At 47.4% G+C, this 21499-nt stretch overlaps 1 protein-coding gene across 1 annotated transcript in view; it reads left to right on the top strand.

Moving 5' to 3' along the window:
* The first annotated feature begins 341 nt into the window (after window positions 1-341).
* The window catches only part of LOC147119311 (uncharacterized), a 186106-nt gene continuing 164948 nt past the window's right edge, over window positions 342-21499 (top strand). Inside the window, exons 1-2 of the mRNA XM_085984070.1 lie at window positions 342-395; window positions 1351-1967. Coding sequence (XP_085840196.1) covers window positions 342-395; window positions 1351-1967 — 671 coding nt within the window. The remainder of the gene's footprint in view (window positions 396-1350; window positions 1968-21499) is intronic.

Below are 21499 nucleotides of genomic sequence, written 5' to 3'. Positions count from 1 at the left end.
ATGGTGACTGGTCAGGGAGCGTCTGGGAGAAACCATTCAGCATTTTTTGGGGGTTGATTTGTGTGAACAATATATCAGTGATTTTAATGAGACTCTTTCTGTGTCCCAGCTCCTGTAAATACTGGTTGGAAAAGGGCCAGACTCTCAGGAGGCTCCACACCGCTGGCTGCTCGTGTGTCCCATCAGATTAATGTGCTTCTGCTGTGTGTGTTTAATAAAGTGCCCGAAGCCCTCACTGTAACGCTCTCACATATCCCACCTGCAGTATAATGTCCATGCTGTGTGCTTCCTGTCCAATATTCCCCTGATCCCTGGCTCGCCTGTTGCACCAACTCGGTATAATGGGACAAGAAGTGGCAGCTCAAGAGATGCCCAAATCCGGGACGAAATTAAAGGTTCAGACATGTGGAATGTTAATTTTACACAATGTGTGAGATGCTGAGCACCCACCCAACATTTCACCACCACACCTTCTTTTCAATAGTTTCTTCAATTTCTCTTCTGAAGCCATTATTTTATGACAGAGTCTGGGCCCCGCAGGGTGCTGGCTTCCAGTCACTCATGAGTGTAGGACTGAACCCATCAGAGTCAATACCTTCAGGGGGAGGAAGAAAAGTCGATTGAAAGGAAAAATGTTGGAGATGGTGCGATGGGTTTGGATTTCAGCACAGGGAGGAGGGAGAGTGTGTGGGATGGGGATTTACAGCTTTGGGGAAAAAGAGAGGAAAGAATGTTCCATAGAAACTAGAATTGTCTGTTCTGAATTTCTATCCTCTACTTACAGTGATGTCTTTTGTAAACTCCTTTTACAGGGCATTAGAAAGGTTGGGTTTACAGACAGGAAATTCAAACCAAACATCACCTCAACATCAGTGTGACTGGAAAAGCACCAAGCCCCACACACCCGAGTAAGAGTGTTCCAGTGCACTGACTGTGGAAAGAGCTTGTGATGAAATATGCCATTCATCAGGCACTCTGTATTCTCTGTGTTTGATTGTGCCTGTGACTGTGACAAGCAGGGGAGTTTAGTTTCAGTTTCATTTCCTTACCTGTATTGTATTGTGTGTAGGGCTCCGTCCATACCTGGCCCCTACTTAAGCAGGCCTCAGGGTGTCTCACAGGCAGTACAGCAGATCTCTGGATGAGAGACACTTCTCCACTGTGTATTACTTTCTGAGTTAATAAAAGCCTTGCTTTGCTCCATTAACGTTGAGTCTCGGATTCATTGAGGCACATCAGAGCTTTTACCAGTTTCACTGCCTGAAAAAACATTGCACCATTCACAGCGAGGAGAAACTGCACACGTGTTCTGTGTGTGGACGAGGCTTCAACCGATCATCCAACCTGGAGAGACGCAAGGACACCCACACTACGGAGAAACCGTGGAAATGTGTGAACTGTGGGAAGGGATTCAATTACCTGCTTGAGCTGGAAACTCATCAATGCAGTCACACCGTGGAGAGGCCGTTTACCTGCTCTATGTGTGGGAAGGGATTCATTTTCCCATCCCAGCTGGAAACTCATCGCTACAGTCACACTGGGGAGAGGCCATTCACCTGCTCCATGTGTGGGAAGGGATTCACTCAGTCATCCAACCTGCTGACTCACCAGCGAGTTCACACCGGGGAGAGGTCGTTCACCTGCTCCGTGTGTGGGAAGGGATTCACTAATTCAGCCCACCTTCTGAGACACCAGCGAGTTCACACTGACGAGAGACCTTTTAAATGCTCCGACTGTGCAAACTGCTTTAAAAGCTCTGAGGAACTGATTCAACACCAGCGAGTTCACACTGATGATAAACCATTCAGTTGCTCGCACTGTGGGAAGAGGTTCAGGTATTCATCCAATCTCATTGTACACCAGCGCACTCACACTGGGGAGAGACCGTTCACCTGCTCCATGTGTGGAAAAGGATTCATTAAATCATCCAACCTGCTGACACACCAGCGACTTCACACTGGGGAGAGGCCATTCACCTGCTCCGTGTGTGGAGAGGGATTCACTTGTTCATCCAGCCTGCTGAAACACCAACGAGTTCACACTGGGGAGGGCCTGTTCACCTGCTCTGTGTGTGGGAAGGGATTCACTCAGTCATCCGGCCTTCGGACACACCAGCGAGCTCACACTGGGGAGAGACCGTTTACCTGCTCCGTGTGTGGGAAGGGATTCACTCAGTCATCCAACCTGCTGAGACACCAGCGAGTTCACAAGTAACTGCAGGGGTTGGATTCTGATGTTATTGCTGCTGTTAATTACAGCCAGGACTGAACCATGTTCATTCTGACAGTTGTAGTTTGTTTCTGCTGATGATAATAACCCTATAACTGGCTGGAGTTTAATATTCTGGATATATAGCTGATTGACTTGTTGGGGCTGGAGTGTCCCTTTAAGAATCATTGTGATCATTCCCCTTAATTCAGGACTTTCATAAGAAATTATTTGACAATAAAATTATGAATTTTACTTTAACCCTAAATTGACCTTTGGTACAAAATCTACAATTTATTGTCTGAAAAGTTCCACTGATTAACATCTCCAATTAGAAAGTGCTGATTAATCCTCACTGACAATTCTTACTGACTTGCACATTACACACAGTGGCACCTCCATTATCCACCAGAAAGAAGGGGAATGGGAATTGGTGGAGAATCGAGAGTCCCCAAATGTTGCCCCTCCCGTCTGGTACAGCAATCCCCTCGGCACGGGAATGGAGACAAGTCCAATCCAAGTAATGGGCTGAGTTTAATCTTTCTGGGCCAGTGGGATTGGTTTATATCAGCCAGGAGGAGATTGGTGTCAGTGACTGTGGGATTGGTTTATATCAGGCAGGAGGAGATTGGTGTCAGTGACTGTGGGATTGGTTTATATCAGGCAGGAGGAGATTGGTGTCAGTGATTGTGGGATTGGTTGATATCAGACAGGAGATTGGTGTCAGTGACTGTGGGGTTGGTTTATATCAGATAGGATAAACTAGTCAAAGTTGGAGAAGATATGGTATTCCTATATTTAACGACTGGTAGGATTTTTTTTAATGCATTCATGGGATGTGGGCATCGCTGGATGGCCCAGCATTTATTGGCCATCCCTAATTGCCCTTGAGAGGGTCGTGGTGAGCCACCTTCTTGAACAGCTGCAGTCCATGTGGTGAAGGTTCTCCCAGAGCTGTTAGGGAGGGAGTTCCAGGATTTTAACCCAGCGACGATGAATGATCGGTGATACATTTCCATGTCGGGATGGTGTGTGACTTGGAGGTGGTGGTGTTCCCCTGCGCCTGCTGCCCTTGTCCCTCTAGGTGGTGGAGGTGGTGGGTTTGGGAGGTGCTGTCAAAGAAGCCTTGGCGAGTTGCTGCAGCGCCTCTTGTCGATCAGAGGGTCTCAACCAGGGTCTGTGAGAAGGTTTCAAGGGGTGGGCCCAGAAACTCTCTCCCTCTTTCATTCTTTCTCCCACAAGCAGCCCTCACACCGGGCGCCGGCTCAGTTCCCATTGAGCAGCCGCGGGGGAAGCGATGTGGGGCGCGATGGGGCCAAGACTGCGGAAGCCACCCCTCGCTCACTGCCAATTGGGTTGATCCAGATTCCCATCATCTCCATCCAGCCTGTTGCCCCCATCTCCCCCCTTCCCCCCTACAAATCCAGGCTGGGGTTTATTGGAGGGTGGGGCCATTCCCAATCCCAGGAGCCCAGCCCATTGAACACCTTCTCCCACTGGAACAGGAGCAGTGCGCAGGCGCAGTTTGCGGGACCCGCAGCTCCAGCCGCCGCTCGCCCTCACACCAGGCGGCGCCACTGAGCAAGACAGCCCGCGGCCCCGGGGGTTGGTCCCGTCAACCGTCAATCAAAGGCCAGCAGCCAATCTGCTTGGCCCAAGTCCCGCCTCCAACCGCCGTCCATTGTTGGGGCGAAATTCAAAGCGCCGCGAGCGGGAGCTCAAACTGTCAATCAAAAGCCAGCCCCACCCACTGCACCAGGCTCACTCTCCGATTGGTGGCTGCGGGGGTGGGCGGGGTGATAAAGGGCCAATCAGTGCACTCCCCGCCTCCGCCTGGGAGCTGGGCTTTGCTCAGGTGAGCAGATCACGTGGGCTGGAAGGAAGGCGGCCACAAGGCAGCTTGTGTGGTCATTGGGCCTCTTGTATTGGAGAATCAAGGAGGAGGGTGTTTAAAACATACTATTACCGCACTTAATCGCCAAATAACTATTTATTTCAAAAAATAAAGTACAGTGATTTGAAATGGAAAGACTTGCATTTATAGAGAGGCTTCTGTGATCTCAGGATGTCCCAAAGAGTTTACAGCCAATGAACACTTGTGTTGTGTTACAGGGAGTCCGGGGAATTGTTATAACACAGGAGGGGCCTCAGAGAACCCCTGATCTACACTGTCCCATCAAACACTCCCAGGGCAGGTACAGGGGCATGTTACCGATACCTCCCCTGGATACCAAGGCTAGGGGAGGGACCCTGGATAATATGGGGAGCTGGGACTTGTCCATGAGAGTAACTGACCGTTTGAGCACTGAAATAATCTAGAGTAATGATCGGGTGTTAGTCGTGGCTCAGTGGGAGCACTCTCTCTCTCGCTCTCTGTGTCTCAGTGGGAGCACTCTCTCTCTCTCTCTCTGTCTCGGGAGCACTCTCTCTCTGTGTCTCAGTGGGAGCACTCTCTCGCTCTCTCTCTCTCTGTGTCTCAGAGGGAGCACTCTCTCTCTCTCTCTGTCTCAGTGGGAGCACTCTCTCTCTCTCTCTCTCTCTGTCTCAGAGGGAGCACTCTCTCTCTCTCTCTCTCTGTCTCAGAGGGAGCACTCTCTCTCTCTCTCTCTCTGTCTCAGTGGGAGCACTCTCTCTCTCTCTCTCTCTCTCTGTGTCTCAGTGGGAGCACTCTCTCTCTCTCTCTCTCCAATTCCAATTCCAATTCAAATGCTTTATTGGCATGAAAGTTTACAGAGAACCATATTGCCAAAGCTTACATAGCAAAAAGGTACAGTTTTCCAACATTCTGTAGGTGTCAATCGATTTGACATTTGTTGGGTACATACAATATTACTTTTAAACAATATTAATTTTAAACAGTCTTTCTACTTCATTTGGTACGTTCAATATTAATTTTAAACAGTCTTACTTTTAAACAGTCCTCAGGTTGTGACATGTTGTTACATATTTGGCCCCAAGGTATGGTCTGTCTCCTTCTCCCAGGACTAATCTCAATTTTGACAGGTCATCCAATTCCTTGAAATCTGGGGTTGTTTGGCTTAGCTTGTTGAATAATATGTTTCTTGATGTGTTGAATTTTTCGCATTTTAGGAGGAAATGCATCTCTGTTTCAACCTCGCCGGCCAGACATTGATCGCATATTCTATTCTCTCTAGGCTGCCAGGATTTCTTGTATCTGCCTTTTTCAATTTCCAGTTGGTGGTCGCTCTGTCTCTCTCTGTGTCTCAGTGGGAGCACTCTCTCTCTCTCTCTCTCTCTGTGTCTCAGTGGGAGCACTCTCTCTCTCTCTCTCTCTCTCTCTCTGTGTCTCAGTGGGAGCACTCTCTCTCTCTCTCTCTCTCTCTCTGTGTCTCAGTGGGAGCACTCTCTCTCTCTCTCTCTCTCTCTGTGTCTCAGTGGGAGCACTCTCTCTCTCTCTCTCTCTCTCTCTGTGTCTCAGTGGGAGCACTCTCTCTCTCTCTCTCTGTGTCTCAGTGGGAGCTCTCTCTCTCTCTCTCTCTCTGTCTCAATGGGAGCACTCTCTCTCTCTCTCTCTCTCTCTCTGTGTCTCAGTGGGAGCACTCTCTCTCTCTCTCTCTCTCTCTCTGTGTCTCAGTGGGAGCACTCTCTCTCTCTCTCTCTCTCTCTCTCTGTGTCTCAGTGGGAGCACTCTCTCTCTCTCTCTCTCTCTCTCTCTCTGTCTCAATGGGAGCACTCTCTCTCTCTCTCTGTGTCTCAGTGGGAGCACTCTCTCTCTCTCTCTCTCTCTCTGTGTCTCAGTGGGAGCACTCTCTCTCTCTCTCTCTCTCTCTGTGTCTCAGTGGGAGCACTCTCTCTCTCTCTCTCTCTCTCTCTCTCTGTGTCTCAGTGGGAGCACTCTCTCTCTCTCTCTCTCTGTGTCTCAGTGGGAGCACTCTCTCTCTCTCTCTCTCTCTGTCTCAGTGGGAGCACTCTCTCTCTCTCTCTCTCTGTGTCTCAGTGGGAGCACTCTCTCTCTCTCTCTCTCTCTGTGTCTCAGTGGGAGCACTCAGTTCAGTTCAGTTCAGTTCAAATGCTTTATTGGCATGAAAGTTTACAGAGAACCATATTGCCAAAGCTTACATAGCAAAAAGGTACAGTTTTCCAACATTCTGTAGGTGTCAATCGATTTGACATTTGTTGGGTACATACAATATTACTTTTAAACAATATTAATTTTAAACAGTCTTTGTACTTCATTTGGTACGTTCAATATTAATTTTAAACAGTCTTAATTTTAAACAGTCCTCAGGTTGTGACATGTTGTTACATATTTGGCCCCTAGGTATGGTCTGTCTCCTTCTCCTAGGACTAATCTCAATTTTGACAGGTCATCCAATTCCTTGAAATCTGGGGTTGTTTGGCTTAGCTTGTTGAATAATATGTTTCTTGATGTGTTGAATTTTTCGCATTTTAGGAGGAAATGCATCTCTGTTTCAACCTCGCCGGCCAGACATTGATCGCATATTCTATTCTCTCTAGGCTGCCAGGATTTCTTGTATCTGCCTTTTTCAATTTCCAGTTGGTGGTCGCTTAGTCTGTACCTGGTGAGGGTCTGTCTCTGTTTTGTGTCTCTGATGGTCGTGAGGTAGTCTGCCAGTTTATATTCTCTTTTTAGGGCCCGGTAACATTCTAATCTGCTTTGGCTTTCGGTTATTTTGTTCCAATGTTCCAGGTAGGTTTCTTTGCATTTTTTAATGATTTGGTTCACTCGGATTGGTGTTTGGACGGCTGTGTTGGTCTGGGGCTGGTCAGGGTCCGGCTGAGTACTTAGTTTCAGTAGCAGCTGACTCAGGGGACTCTTTTCCGGGTTTAGCTCTTGGGTCTGAAAGGCTTTGAAATGAAGGGTGTCTGGGGAGCTAGATTTGAGGTGATTTAGGAAGTTTAGTGCTCGTTTTTGGATGTTTATTATCAGTGGGTATCTGCCTAGTTCGGCTCTGCATGCATTTGTTGGCGTTTTTCTTTGGGTGCGAAGGATGCTTCGGCAGAATTCTGCATGTAGGGCTTCTATTGTGTGTTTTTCCCATTTAGTGTAGCTTTGGTGATTTAGCGGGCCCCATACTTCACTACCATACAGTGCAATGGGCAGGATTATGCTGTCAAATATTTTGAGCCAGATTTTGATTGGGATTTGGATGTTGTAGAATTTTCTTTTTATTGCATATAGGGCTCTTCAGGCTTTTTCTTTTAGTGCATTCACTGCTATGCTGAAGCTCCCTGATGCTGTAATAGTTAGACCAAGGTAGGTGTAGCTCATAGTGTGTCCTATAGTGGTATCACTGAGGGTAAACTGGTATTTGTTTTCCTGACATCTGGGCCTTTTTTGAAAAATCATGATGTTGGTTTTCTTTAGATTTACTGTTAGAGCCCAATTTTGGCAGTATTTGTCGAGTAGGTCTAGTTGTTGCTGTAATCCCTGTTCTGTGGGAGACAGCAGAACCAGGTCGTCCGCATAGAACAGGGATTTCACTTCTCCATCCAGGAGACGGAGACCTGGTGACTCGCTTTGCTCCAGCATGTCTGCTAATTCATTTATGTATATGTTGAACAGGGTCGGGCTCAAATTGCAGCCCTGCCGGACGCCTCTTCTCTGGGTGAAGAAATCGGTGCGTTTGTCTCCAATTTTGACCCCGCATTTGTTTTTCAGATACATTGATTTAATAAGGTCATAGACTTTGCCCCCTATTCCACACTGAAGAAGTTTATAATAGAGCCCTTCGTGCCATATAGAGTCAAAGGCTTTCTTGAAGTCGATGAAACAGGCGAATATTTTCCCATTTTTTGTTTGGTGTATATGTTTTCCAATGAGGGTGTGAAGGGTATAGATATGGTCGGCTGTGCGGTGTTTTGGAAGAAAGCCTATTTGGTTTTTTCTGAGGATATTATGTTTGTTAAGAAAATCAAGTAATCTACTATTTAGAATACTGCAGAATAACTTCCCTAGACAACTGTTGACACAGATGCCGCGGTAGTTATTTGGGTCTGATTTGTTTCCACTTTTATATATGGGGGAGATTAGTCCTTGGCACCAGATATCGGGAAAACAGCCTGAGCGTAATATGATGTTGAATAGTTTGAGTATCGCACCCTGCATCTCCATATTGCTGAACTTGAGCATTTCATTTTTGATGTTGTCTGGGCCACAGGCTTTCTTTAGGTGGAGAGATTTTGTTTTTGTGGCCAGTTCTTTCCATGTGATTGGGGAGTCTAGAGGGTTTTGGTTGTCTTTAATTGTTGCTTCTAATGTGTGGAGTTTTTCTGTGACCTGATGTTGACTTGGGTTTGTTTCGTTTATTGGGATGTCTTTGTAGAGGTTTTCAAAATGTGTTCTCCAGATGTCTCCATCTTGGATTGGTAATGCTTGCAATTGTGTTGTACTCAGGTTATTCCACATTTCCCAGAATTGTTTTGGATTGGTGGAGTTTTCAATTTCTTCGAGTATTTTGTGGGTATAGTTTTGTGTTTTGTTCCTAATGGTGTGTTTATATCTTTTGAGGGTTTCATTGTATCTAGTACGTAGGTCCGGATTGTTTGGTTGGTGATGCTTTTGGTTTGATATTTTTCTCAGGTCTTTTCTGGCATTTTTGCATTCGTGGTCAAACCATTTCTTATTTTTATTTTGTCTTTTGTGACGCTTCCTCTTCTGTTTCACAAGGTCGGCTTTTACAGCTGCCTCATGGAAGATCATATTTATATCCTCTATGGCCATGTTTACACCATCTCTGGTGATCTCGTATGGGTTTTCTTTAAATTTTGATATTTTACTTGTGAGATCAGGTGACTTTAGTGCTGTGATGAATTTTTCTCCACTGTCTGGGGCCCATCTGTATGTCTGGTTTATTTTATGGAGCTTACTGGGTTCCTTTTTTGTGTCTGTAGTTTGGGCAGAAAGTTTAAGGTACATATTTATTTGGTTATGGTCTGAGAGGGGGGATTGCTGCCTGACAGTGAATGAGTTGATATCGCAGGGGTCCAGGTCAGTGATTGTATAGTCCACCACACTAGACCCAAGAGTTGAGGAGTATGTGAGTCTCTCTCTCTCTCTCTCTCTCTGTCTCAGTGGGAGCACTCTCTCTCTCTCTCTCTCTCTCTCTGTGTCTCAGTGGGAGCACTCTCTCTCTCTCTCTCTCTCTCTCTCTGTGTCTCAGTGGGAGCACTCTCTCTCTCTCGCTCTCTCTCTCTCTCTGTGTCTCAGTGGGAGCACTCTCTCTCTCTCTCTCTCTCTCTCTCTCTCTCTGTGTCTCAGTGGGAGCACTCTCTCTCTCTCTCTCTCTCTCTCTCTCTGTGTCTCAGTGGGAGCACTCTCTCTCTCTCTCTCTCTCTCTCTCTCTCTGTCTCAGTGGGAGCACTCTCTCTCTCTCTCTCTCTCTCTGTGTCTCAGTGGGAGCACTCTCTCTCTCTCTCTCTCTCTCTCGTCTCTGAGTCAGGAGGTTGTGGGATCAAATCCACCTCCAGAGACTTGAGAACACAATCTGGGCCGACATTCCAATGCAGTACTGAGGGAGCGCTGCACTGAAAGCGTTGCTGTCTTCGGACGAGATGTTCAAGCGAGGCCCCATCTGCCCTCTCAAGTGGACATAAAAGATCCCATGATGTTATTTCGAAGAGCAGGGGAGTTCTCCCTGGAGTCCTGGCCAACATTTCTCCCTGAACCAACATCACTAAAACAGATCATCCGGTCATTATCACATTGCTGTCTGTGGGACCTTGCTGTGCACAAATTGCCTGCTGCATTTCCTACATTACAACAGTGACTGCTCTTCAAAAGTACTTCATTGGCTGTAAAGTGCTTTGGGATGTCCTGAAGTTGTGAAAGGTGCTGTATGAATACAAGTCTTTCTTTAACAAAGGAGAAAAGGCCCAAAATGGAACAGTCGGTAACAGGACATCGATTAGTCTCCTCTTATCTTAGAGACGCCAAGGACTCGATACAAAGTGTGTTTGAAACAAAGCAGATTTATTTGACTTATTTCCAGAATATTAAACTCCAGCCCAATTAGAGGGGTTACTAACATCAGCAGAACAAACCCCAACTGTCAGAATGAACATGGTTCAGTCCTGGATGTGATTAGCAGCAGAAATAACAGCAGAATCGAACCCCTGCAGTCACTTGTAAACTCGCTGGTGTCTCAGCAGGTGGGATCAACGAGTGAATCCCTTCCCACACACAGAGCAGGTGAACGGCCTCTCCCCAGTGCGAACTCGCTGGTGTCTCAGCAGGGTGGATTACTGAGTGAATCTCTTCCCACACATGGAGCAGAAGAACAGCCTCTCCCCAGTGTGAACTCGCTGGTATCTCAGCAGGTGGGAGCTGTGCAGAGCCCTGGTTAGAACCCATCTGGAGTATTGTGTTCGGATCTGGGCACCGCACCTCAGGAAAGATATTGGCCTTGGAGAGGGGTCGCGGCGCAGATTCACCAGAATGATATCGGTGCTAAAAGGGTTAAATTTCTTCAAAAAACTCAAGCAGGTTTGCAGGACGCGACCCACCCCACGTAACATCAGGAGGTGGGTCATTGTCTCCGAGGCAGCAGGGGAGTCACAACCACAAACAGAGGCGGGCAAATGGAATCTGCCGTTTGCTGCATCAATGTGTCTGGCTCTGTTCCATGGAGGAGCCGCCAGATTTCCAGTTTCACCCACCCCCCGCCCTCCAATCTGCAAGCTCCCTGACAGCCCTGGTTTAGCAGTTGGACAGATGAGGCCCGGCCATCAAAATGGCTGGGTCCTCTCGCCGAGGACATTGGACAGGCAGCACCATCGCACCGCTCGCCCGATGTCCACCCAGAATGAAAATCAGCCCCAAGAAGTCTAAGCTCAGCAATCTCAGCAATGTCAAACACATTCAAGATCCCCGATCAGCTGCAAGAGAAGGATCGACATTCCATTCTTGCCCATGTGCCAGTTGCAATTGAGCCTTTCTTTGAAAATGAGCCTGACTGAATGATCTGCTCTGTGGTGTTTAATGGACTTGGGAAGCCAATCATATTTGGAAATATGAAACTGAATTTATTGAAAATAGCAAATCTACCTTATTCAGCTGACTGACGCATCTCAATGGCAAGAGCATTGCGATAATAAAGGTTTGCAAATCAGAGCTGAATTTGATATTTCCAATAAAATCAACCTCAATGTTTCACAAATCCGAGATCACAGAATCACAGAATCACAGAAACCCCACAATGCAGATAGAGGCCATTTCGGCCCATCGAGCCTGCACCGACACATATCCCACCCGATCCCCGTAACCCCACGTATTTAATCCCCCTAACACTAAGGGTCAATTTATCACAGCCAATCAACCTAACCCGCACATCTTTGGACTGTGGGAGGAAACCGGAGCACCCGGAGGAAACCCACGCAAACACGGGGAGAATGTGCAAACTCCACACAGACAGTCACCCAAGGCCGGATTTGAACCTGGGTCCCTGGTGCTGTGAGGCAACAGTGCTAACCACTATGCCACCGTGCTGCCCCAAGAGTTTTCAATGCGGAGGACCAGACTGGATGATGATAAATATTTGGACATCTCCAAGCACACTGCCTGACACTAGATTGTCCTTCACATTACAAGCTGTCTTATCCTCTTCAGCAATGCACATCTTCAAATGAGAGAAAAGGTCGTCGCGTGTCTGGGTTTCTTCCTGCACAATGGATCTCCAGTTTGTTCCCATTTGTTCACTGCATGTGAAGAGATCACTGCTTTGCTATCAGATCACAGGCCAAATGTCAGAATTAAAGCAATTGTGGTGATAAGAGTAGCTGGAACATTATTAAGGATCAGAACCAAACTATTGTCAGGAGAAATTTGCTTGGGTTGTGTTTGGAAACAGCAGGGGGTGATTTTAACCTCACGCACCCGGCAGGAAACTAATGCGATCAGATCAGCCGCTTGTTTTACACCCCGCCAGATTTCACTTTCGACTGAAATCATTGGAGAGCAAAATTGGGGAAGGTGTAAAACGGGCAGGAAATTCAATCCCGTCAGGTGGGGGAGGTTCAAATTACCCCCAGCATATCTGAACTAGAAGGACAACTACTAAAAATGGCCAAAAGGACAATAAAGTAACTATGGAAACAGCCTGAGCAGTTCTGCAGCAACAGGAATCCCCAAATGGGAAGCTTTCTGCTTTTTAACCTCGTACACTATTTATCTACAAAGTACATCTCTAATTATCATCAACAGCAAGCTGCAATATCACTTATTGGAATATGATTGTTTGACTAAGTAAGAGTTTAGCCAAAGAACTACCTGCAATTATTTTACAAATATAGTATTTTCTTACTTTAAGCAAATCCTTTGAAGTTTTCTTTTGCCTTTTACTTTTTGTTGTGTGTTTTTTTCTCTTTAGGTCCCTGCACACAACCAAAGCGTTCTCAGCTGAGGGAACAGGTGGGCAGCTTGCTCTGACCCTGCCATTCTACTGTGACCCGTGGGATCTCACCCTCCAAATGGACTTCCTTGTGGGGACACGCTCACTTTCTGTTGACCCCCCTCTTTCTTCCCGACAGTCCAGTGGAGATTAAGGATTTGCAGTGTGAGGGAGAATGGGCAAAAACCCACATCTCACCAATCTTTGGTGTCATTTGTTGAGCTGGCATGCTGTGCCTGTCTCCGTTAATGACTTCTGATGTCCTTCAGTTTTTTGAAGCAGAAACAGTGTCCACAAAGAGATACTTGTGCTTCAAAAGACTTGAGCCACTCGGCCAACCAGCCACGTGGACTTTCAGTCCAACATATAATCGATCGATCGATCGATCACTCATTTCATTCATTTAGTAGCGGCAGATTTTACTATCTTACACCACATTGTGTATTTAAGATAGTATCTGAGGACTATTTGAATTTATGTTGATAAATTATTGGGAGGGTAGAAGTGGTGCGATGCTCAACACTATGAGTCGACCGGTTTCCGATTCACCAATTGAACACTTTGCTCTCACCAACGTGCGCGGGCCCTTTAAATGTGCTGCGCGGTTTCTCTCCCAGCGGCAGGAGCCGGTGAGCGGCCTGCGCGGGGCCTCGCCATTGCTGCGCCACCGTGCAGCCGTGCACCTTAGGGGCAACATTGGTGTGCGGCCCTCAACAGCTCACCACAACTTGTTAAGTGGCCCTCCAGCCCAAATCACTGCCCACCCCTGCCCAAAACCATCTTTAATGGGATTCTGCCTCCTGACGGAGCTGGGAAAGATTTTGCCATTATTACCACAATTGAGCACCATCTTCTTTTCCAAAGATCTCTGAGCTTCTCTAATGGCTGCTTTTGTCTCCATAAACTGTGGGTGATATTTCTCTCTATTCTTCTGTAAACTGAATTCATCTTGATCTCAACTGGGTTCAATGTAAGATAGCTCAGGGAGTCAGGCATCATTCACCCCTAGGCCTACGCTGGCCGGTGAAACCCCAGTCATTTCCTCAGTAAGGATTCCTCTGGTTCCTCGCCATATATCTGTCAGGATACCGAAACCCAGCTTTCTTACCGTCCACTCCTGGCGGCCCCACTCCCTGAGCCTACAACCTTCAGCAGGGTCAGTGGTGGAGTTCAACAGCAGGAGTGAACCCAACTGTCAGAATGAACAGGGTTCAGTCCTGGGTGTGATTAACAGCAGCAATAACAGCAGAATCCAACCCCTGCAGTCACTTGTGAACTTGCTGGTGTCTCAGCAGGTTGTATGACCGAGTGAATCCCTTCCCACACTCGGAACAGGTGAATGGCCTCTCCCCAGTGTGAGTGCGCTGGTTCTCAGCAGGTTGGAGCTCTGAGTGAATCCCTTACCACACACTGAGCAGGTGAACAGCCTCTTCCCGGTGTGAACTCGCTGGTGTGCCAGCAGGCTGGAGTTCTGAGTGAATCCCTTCCCACACACTGAGCAGTTGAACAGCCTCTCCCTGGTGTGAACTTGCTGGTGTGTCAGTAGGTGGGATGAATTCGTGAATCCCTTCCCATATACGGAGCAGGTGAACGACCTCTCCCCAGTGTGAACTCACTGGTGTGTCAGAAGGGTGGTTGAATTTGTGAATCCCTTCCCACACACGGAGTAGGTGAACTGCCTCTCCCCAGTGTGAACTCGCTGGTGTGTCAGAAAGGTGGTTGAATTTGTGAATCCTTTTCCACACTCAGAGCAGGTGAAGGGCCTCTCCCCAGAATGAATTCGCTGGTGAGTCAGCAGATTCCTTTTGCTTTTAAAGCTATTCTCACAGTCAGAACATTTAAAAGGTCTCATGTTTGTGTGAACAAGTTGGTGTCTCAGTAGCTGGGATGACTGAGTGAGTCCCTTCCCACACACAGAGCAGGTGAAGGCCTCTCCCCAGTGTGAATTTGCTGGTGTGTCAGCAGGTCACTTGACTAAGTGAATCCATTCCCACACACTGAGCAGGTGAACAGTCTCTCCCCGGTGTGACTGCGTCGATGAGTTTCCAGCTGATACGGGTAATCAAATCCTTTCCCACAGTCCCCACATTTCCAGGGTTGCTCCCCGGTGTGACTGCACTTGTGTTTCGCCAGGCCAGAGGATCGACTGGATCCTCGTCCACACACAGAACACGTGTACGGTTTCTCCCCGCTATGAATGGTGCTTTTTGCTTCCATGTTATGTTTGATGATATTCAGGTCCCGATGAATAGAGTGACTCTGTCAGATCTTGATGTGATGTTTGAGTTAAATATCCTGTCTACAAATCCTGCCCTTCTAATACCCTGTAAAATGAATATAAAACAAGAAAAAGGGAGCATGAGAGAACCCACAAAAACACAAAGACAGGTTGTGAAATTGAGCTCAATGAATCTGGGAATTTGTGGGGCCGGTACTAGAAAAAAAGTAACGATCAAAGCTGCCGGATTGTCGTAAAATCCCAACTGGTTCACTAATGTCCCTCAGGGATATGGGGATTGGGCAGGAAAGTCAAGCTGAGGTCGAAGATCAGCCATGACCTTATTGAATGGCGGAGCAGGCTCGAGGGGCCATATGGCCTACTCCTGCTCCTAATTCTTGTGTTCTTATGGAAGGGAACCTGCCACCCTACCTGTCCCACGACTTCTACCGCCTAGAAGGAAAAGAGTAGCAGCTCCATGGGAACACCATCATCTGCAAGTCACACACCATCCTGACTTAGACATATATCGTCATTCCTTCATTGTCACTGGGTCACAATCCTAGAACTCCGTCCCTAACAGCACTGTGGGAGCACCTTCACCACACAGACTGCAGTGTTTAAAGAAGGTGGCTCACCACCACCTTCTCAAGGGCAACTAGGGATGGGCAATAAATGCTGGGCCATCCAGCTACACCCACATCTCCAGAATGAATTAAAAAATCTGCATATGTAAAATAGATTAAAAGCCTCTACAGAAATGCTTGTTCCTAAAACAATACTCTTTTACATTGTAGGGACAGTGTCTGTTTAACAAACTAATCTCCCCCAGAATCCACCTCCCTTGACAATCCCACATTGGAAATTGTTCGGTCCTCCTGGGCTCAGAAGTACTGGGGGTTAAACCCAGCAGCTTCTCCTCCATCTCCACTCCAGCTCAAACTGAAGCAACAAAAAGACCTCCACAGGTGGCCAGGGACCGACTTCCGCATCCAGCGCCCGCCCTGATACAAGCCGGCTCTGGATTGGCGGCTCTGCTGTGTCGATCCAGTTGTGGTTTCTCTGTCTGGGTTTCCTGGTGCCGCGCTCATCAGTCACCTGACAACCCATTGTTAGCGGAAGCGCGTCATCCTCGGTCCCAGAGGCCGCCTCAGGAGAGAAGATGGCCGCACATGCGCCGTGCTGCAGGGGGAACCGGTCCGTCTTTCCTCCGCCAAGATGGCGGCGCGTAACCCGGGCCTGTCACCGAGAAAAAGCCTCACCGTTGCCGTCCGGCGGAACACATTCAGCAGCTGGATCTCATTCGGGCCTGAGGCCGTTCTCCAACTTTATAAACCCTGCGGCGCGGCCTACCCACAGTTTATTAATCTCCTGACCCCGCTCCCGCCGACCTGCAGCGCCGCCCGGCGACCCCGCGAGGCTTTCTTTGTAAAGTCGGTGAGGGACACATGACCCGGGCCCACGGCCTGAGTGACGGGAGCTTCTGACCAATAGGGAGCGAGCGGGGTGGGGCTGGAGGGTCCTCGAACCAATCGGGGAGCCCGAGGGGAGGGACTGCCGCCGGCTGATTGTCTGATCCGCAGGGCAGCGAGTTTCTCCAGTCCCTTGTTCAGGGCCCGGGGCCAGGGGAGGCTGTGGGCCTTTATTCCCCTTATTGGACACAAGGCTCTTTGTCTCACAACACACTGGCTCAGGTTTTAATAGAGACTTTTTAAATTCATCAATAAAAGCAGATAAACCCCGTGCTTCTGTAGAACAAACTTTTTAATATTTGGGAGTAAAAGTACAAGTTTCTTTCCCTCTGGGGAATTTATTATTAGTTTCAGGAAACAACAACAACCACTTGTATTTATAAAGCGCCTTTAATGTAGTAAAACGTCCCAAGGCTCTTCACAGGATCGTTATAAAACAAAAATTGACACCGAGCCACATAAGGAGATATTCGGGCAGATGACCAAAAGCTTGGTGAAAGAGGTAGGTTCTAAGGAGCATCTTAAAGAAGGAGAGGTAGAGAGATGGAGAGGTTTAGGGAAGGAATTCCAGAGCTAAGGGCCCAGGCAACTGAAGGCACGGCCACCAATGCTGGAGCGATTAAAATCGGGGATGCTCAAGAGGCCGGAACTAGAGGAGCGCAGATATCTCGGGGGGGTGGGGGGGGGGGGTTGTGGAACTAGAAGAGATTACAGAGATAGGGAGCGGCGAGGCGATGGAGGGATTTGAAAACAAGGATGAGAATTTTAAGGATAAGACACTTAAGGAAAAGCAGGGAGTGGGGGAGGGTCAAGCCCTTATGGGACAGGGTTGCTAATTCTGTTGTGCGACAGTTACTGGGACAGACTGTATCTCCCCCTCTCCTCCACACAGGGATTTGTGGTAGTTAAAGGGACAGTGATTCTCCTTGTTCCGTGAGATTGTAATTAAACGGACACTACTCTGAGATGGCTGCGAACTTTTAGTGTCGCCAGCCTTTCTAAAACATCTTCCTTTCTTTGAAGATCTGTGTGAACTCGCTGGTGACTCAGCAGGTTGGATGAACTCTGAAACCTCATTGCACAGTCAGAACATTTAAAGGGTCTGTTGTGTCCGTGTGTTGACAGAGACACTGAAGACAGGAGTTGGTTTCACAGGTGTTTACTAAACAAAGTCTGGAGGGGAACTAACTGATACAACACAATATACAGGCTTATATAGCCCGAGTGGCCATTACTGGCATTACAGTACACATGGGGCTCTTAAAGGCACATACACTACAATTCCTCCCCTTTTAGCCAACCAGTACATAATATTTTAAGTAATTATTAATTACATGTTACAAGAAAAATAATCTACACATTGCTGCAGTTAATTAATTATAAGTCAGTCTCTCTGGAGGCTTCCTGACTCGGTCCGGATAACGCCTCGGTGGTGTAGTAGTTTCTGGTGGTGTAGTAGGTTCTTTTGGCAATGCTGATTCGGCTTGAATGCCAGTGTCGGGTTCATCGGGTTCCAGTGTCACCGGATCGGAGGTAGATATGGGTATCTCTACTTCATCGTTAGGCGTATAGAGTTGTGGTGTAGGTTGTCCCTTTTCGGATGACTCTATGATTTGGTCAGCAAGGTGCCTTATTATGCTTTCTCCGATGTCCACGGTATACATCAGCGGTCCTAGTAGTGTGCAGATAGTTCCAGGCTGCCATTTCTCGGTACGGTAGTCCCGGGCCAAAACTTGTTGACCTATCTGGAAGGTTCTAGTTGGCCTTTCATTCGTGCCTTGAAATTGCCGGTTCTCCACGTCCCTTCTGATGTTTGGCTTGACCAAATCCAGCCGGCATCTTAGGCTTCTATTGAAGAACATCATGGCGGGAGTTTGCTTTGTAACCATATGTGTTCCATTCCTGTATGCGAACAAGAAGTTATCCACCTTGTGCTGAAGTTTTATGTCTTCATTACCCATGGCCTTTATGGCCTTCTTGAAGGTCTGGACAAACCTTTCAGCCAATCCATTGGTGGCGGGATGGTATGGGGCAGACGTGTAGTGCTTAACCCCATTGTTTTTTAAGAACTTCCTGAATTCTTCGGACACAAATTGCGGTCCATTATCAGAACAGATCTGTTCCGGCAGCCCATTCCTGGCAAATATGGTCCTTAATACTGTGATGGTTTTTTCCGTGGTGGTGGAGGACATCTTTATTACCTCCGGCTACTTGGAGTGTGCATCAACCGCGATTAAGAACATTGAGTCCATAAATGGACCAGCAAAGTCGATGTGTACCCTTTGCCAGGGAGATGAGGGCCACTCCCATGGATGTAGAGGGGCTTGTGGTGGAGCGTTTTGGACCTTCTGGCATCCTAGGCAGCTCTTGGTCATTTCTTCGATGTCTCCATCGATACCTGGCCACCATACAAACGCCCTGGCTAGGTTCTTCATTTTCACTCCACCCAGATGCCCCTCATGAAGCTCCTTTAGAACTTTATCCTGGAGTTTGGGTGGAATCACCACTCTGGATCCACACATCAAGGTTCCTCGGCACACTGACAGCTGTTCTCTTCTTTGCGAGAATTCTGGCAACAGTGGTTCGCCATGTGCTGGCCATCCCTTCACTGTTAAATCGTAGACTCGTGAGAGAGTCGGGTCATTTCTAGTTTCCCTTTCAATGGCAGAATTTGTTACTGGTAGACATTCGACTATGGTAGAGTGGAAAATCTCCACTGGGTCTACGGTAGGTGCTTCTTCTACCGTTGGCAACGGTAGGCACGATAACCCGTTAGCATTCCCATGCTGTTTTGATCCTTTGTATTCTATGTTATATTGGTGTGCCCCTAGAAAAAGGGACCACCTCTGTAGAATGTATAAATACAACTTTTGTATTTCCTTGCCGTTGTATACAACAGGCATCCTTATTTTTCCTTTGGGGTATACTTTCTGCCCCGTATATGTTTTCAAGATAATGGATGTGTCTTTTAAAGGTATATGCGGAAATAGCCGCTCGTAATCCCGTCGATTTATGACGGTCAGAGCTGATCCTGTATCTAGCTCCATTTTAACTGGGGACCCTGCTATCGTGAGGGTAACCCAAATGGTCTGGTAATCATCTTTGGCAATTACATTATTTAATTTGAGACAGCTTAGTCTCTTGTTTTCGGAGTCGCTATCGCTCTTCTGGTCTTCGGAGCTACTGTCCGTCATCATTTGTACCTTTCTGTACTTTTCTTTATTGATTTTTTTTTTCCTGTCTGTGAATTTTTTTTGTCCAGATCGGCATACCCATGCAATGTGTCCAATCTTTCCGCATTGCCTGCATGCTTTGTCTTTGAACCAGCAGTCCCTCTGGTCATGGGTGGATCTGCCGCAGCGATATCTCTCGAAACCCTGTGTCATTTCATGGGTGCCGAAGTCCTGTCTTTTGTTGTATCTCTGCAGCTCCTCTTGCGGCTGCTTCGTATGATGCAGCCATACTGAAAGCCTTGTCCAGTGTTAAATCTTTTTCAGAAAGCAGCCTTTTCTGTGTTCCTTCACTTAGGAGACCACAGACGAATTTGTCTTGAAGATAATCTGCTAGTCCTGCCCCGAATTGGCAGTGTTTTGATAGCTTTCTTAATTCGGTGAGGTAATCAGCGTTACTTTCATTCTTGTGTTGATTTCTCTTTAAGAATTTGAATCGTTCCGCTATCAGCAGCGGTGTTGGGTTTAAGTGCTCCTGTAGGGTATCAACAATTTCTTTAAAATTCTTGTCCTTTGGTTTGGCTGGAGTGATTAAATTTTGTAACAGCCCGTATGTCTTTGCGCCCATTAGATTTAGCAGAACTGAAGCTTTTTTTTCATCTTCTATTCCATTTGCGGTGCAATATACCTCCACTCTTTCCACATATGTGGTCCAATCCTCTATCTCGTTATCAAAAGCATCAATATTGCCAGACTTAGGCATCCTAGAAAAAAAATGGCGCTTCCCGCGCTTTTCTTTCTTTTCTGCAGAAAAGATATGGCGCTTCCCGCGCCGCTGCTGCCGATGACAACGCTGTTTCCCGCGGTTTTCGTTCTTTTTATTTATTTATTTACAGTTGGAGACTCGTTCCCGCTGACTCTCTCTAGGTCTGAACGCCGACCTGCTTGCAGCGCCGGCCGTCTCCCGAGTGCTCCCCCCCCCGTCTGTTACTGCTTGCCTCCGCTTTTGCTGCTTGGCCTAGCTGTAGAGCCAGCCGCTGGAGCCCCAGCCCGACGCCCAGGAAGGATTATTGCAGTACCTGCCACCAGCTTGACTAGCTGCTGAAACCAAAGCTTTTTCTTTTTCTTGATTTTTCTTCAACTTTGGACGCCAGAGGAATCGATGTCCTTGAGGTGCTGCTGAATTGCAGGTAAGTCCGTTTCCAATTTGTCGCCACTGTTGTGTCTGTGTGTTGACAGAGACACTGAAGACAGGAGTTGGTTTCACAGGTGTTTACTGAACAAAGTCTGGCGGGGAACTAACTGATACAACACAATATACAGGCTTATATAGCCCGAGTGCCCATTACCGGCATTACAGTACACATGGGGCTCTTAAAGGCACATACACTACAGGGTCTCTCATCGGTTCTGGGGCAGGAGGGATCTGGTTAACAGTGATCACAATATCATTAGGTTTAAAGTAGTTATGGAAAGGGACAAAATAAAATCAACGGTGAAAATACCCAACTGGAAGAGAGCCAATTTCTGTGATTTGAGAAGGGATCGAGCACAGGTGGACTGGAAACAAAGATTGTCCAGGAAAACAGTGAATGACCAATGGCAGGCCTTCAAGGCTGAGATAGTTCGGGTACAAACCAAGCATATTCCCATAAGGAGGAAAGATGGAGCGTCCAAAGCTCGAGCTCCCGATGACAAAGGATATCGAGGTTAGAATAAAACAGAAAAAGGAGGTTTATGACAAATATCAGGTACAGAATGCAGTCAAAAACCAGGCAGAATACAGAGAGTGCGGGGGAAATTGAAACAGGATATAAGAAGGGCAAAGAGACAATATGAGAAAAGATTAGCAGGTAACATAAAAGAGAACCCAAAAATCTATAAACATGAAAAGTAAAAGAATAGTTAAAGGAATGGTGGGGCCGATTAAGGACCAAATAGGAGCTCATCATACGGAGGCAGAGGGTATGGCTGAGGTACTGAATGAGTACTTAGCATCTGACTCCACAAAAGAAGATGAAGTTAATGCCGCAGTAGAGGAGGGGGGAGTAGAGAAATTGG

This window comes from Somniosus microcephalus, chromosome 4 (genome assembly GCF_052327205.1).
Source record: "Somniosus microcephalus isolate GS21.2 chromosome 4, FLI_Smic_1.0, whole genome shotgun sequence".
Classification (NCBI taxonomy): domain Eukaryota; kingdom Metazoa; phylum Chordata; class Chondrichthyes; order Squaliformes; family Somniosidae; genus Somniosus; species Somniosus microcephalus.
Note: the sequence above shows the minus strand (reverse complement) of the source record. Positions and strands in the feature narration are given on the sequence as shown.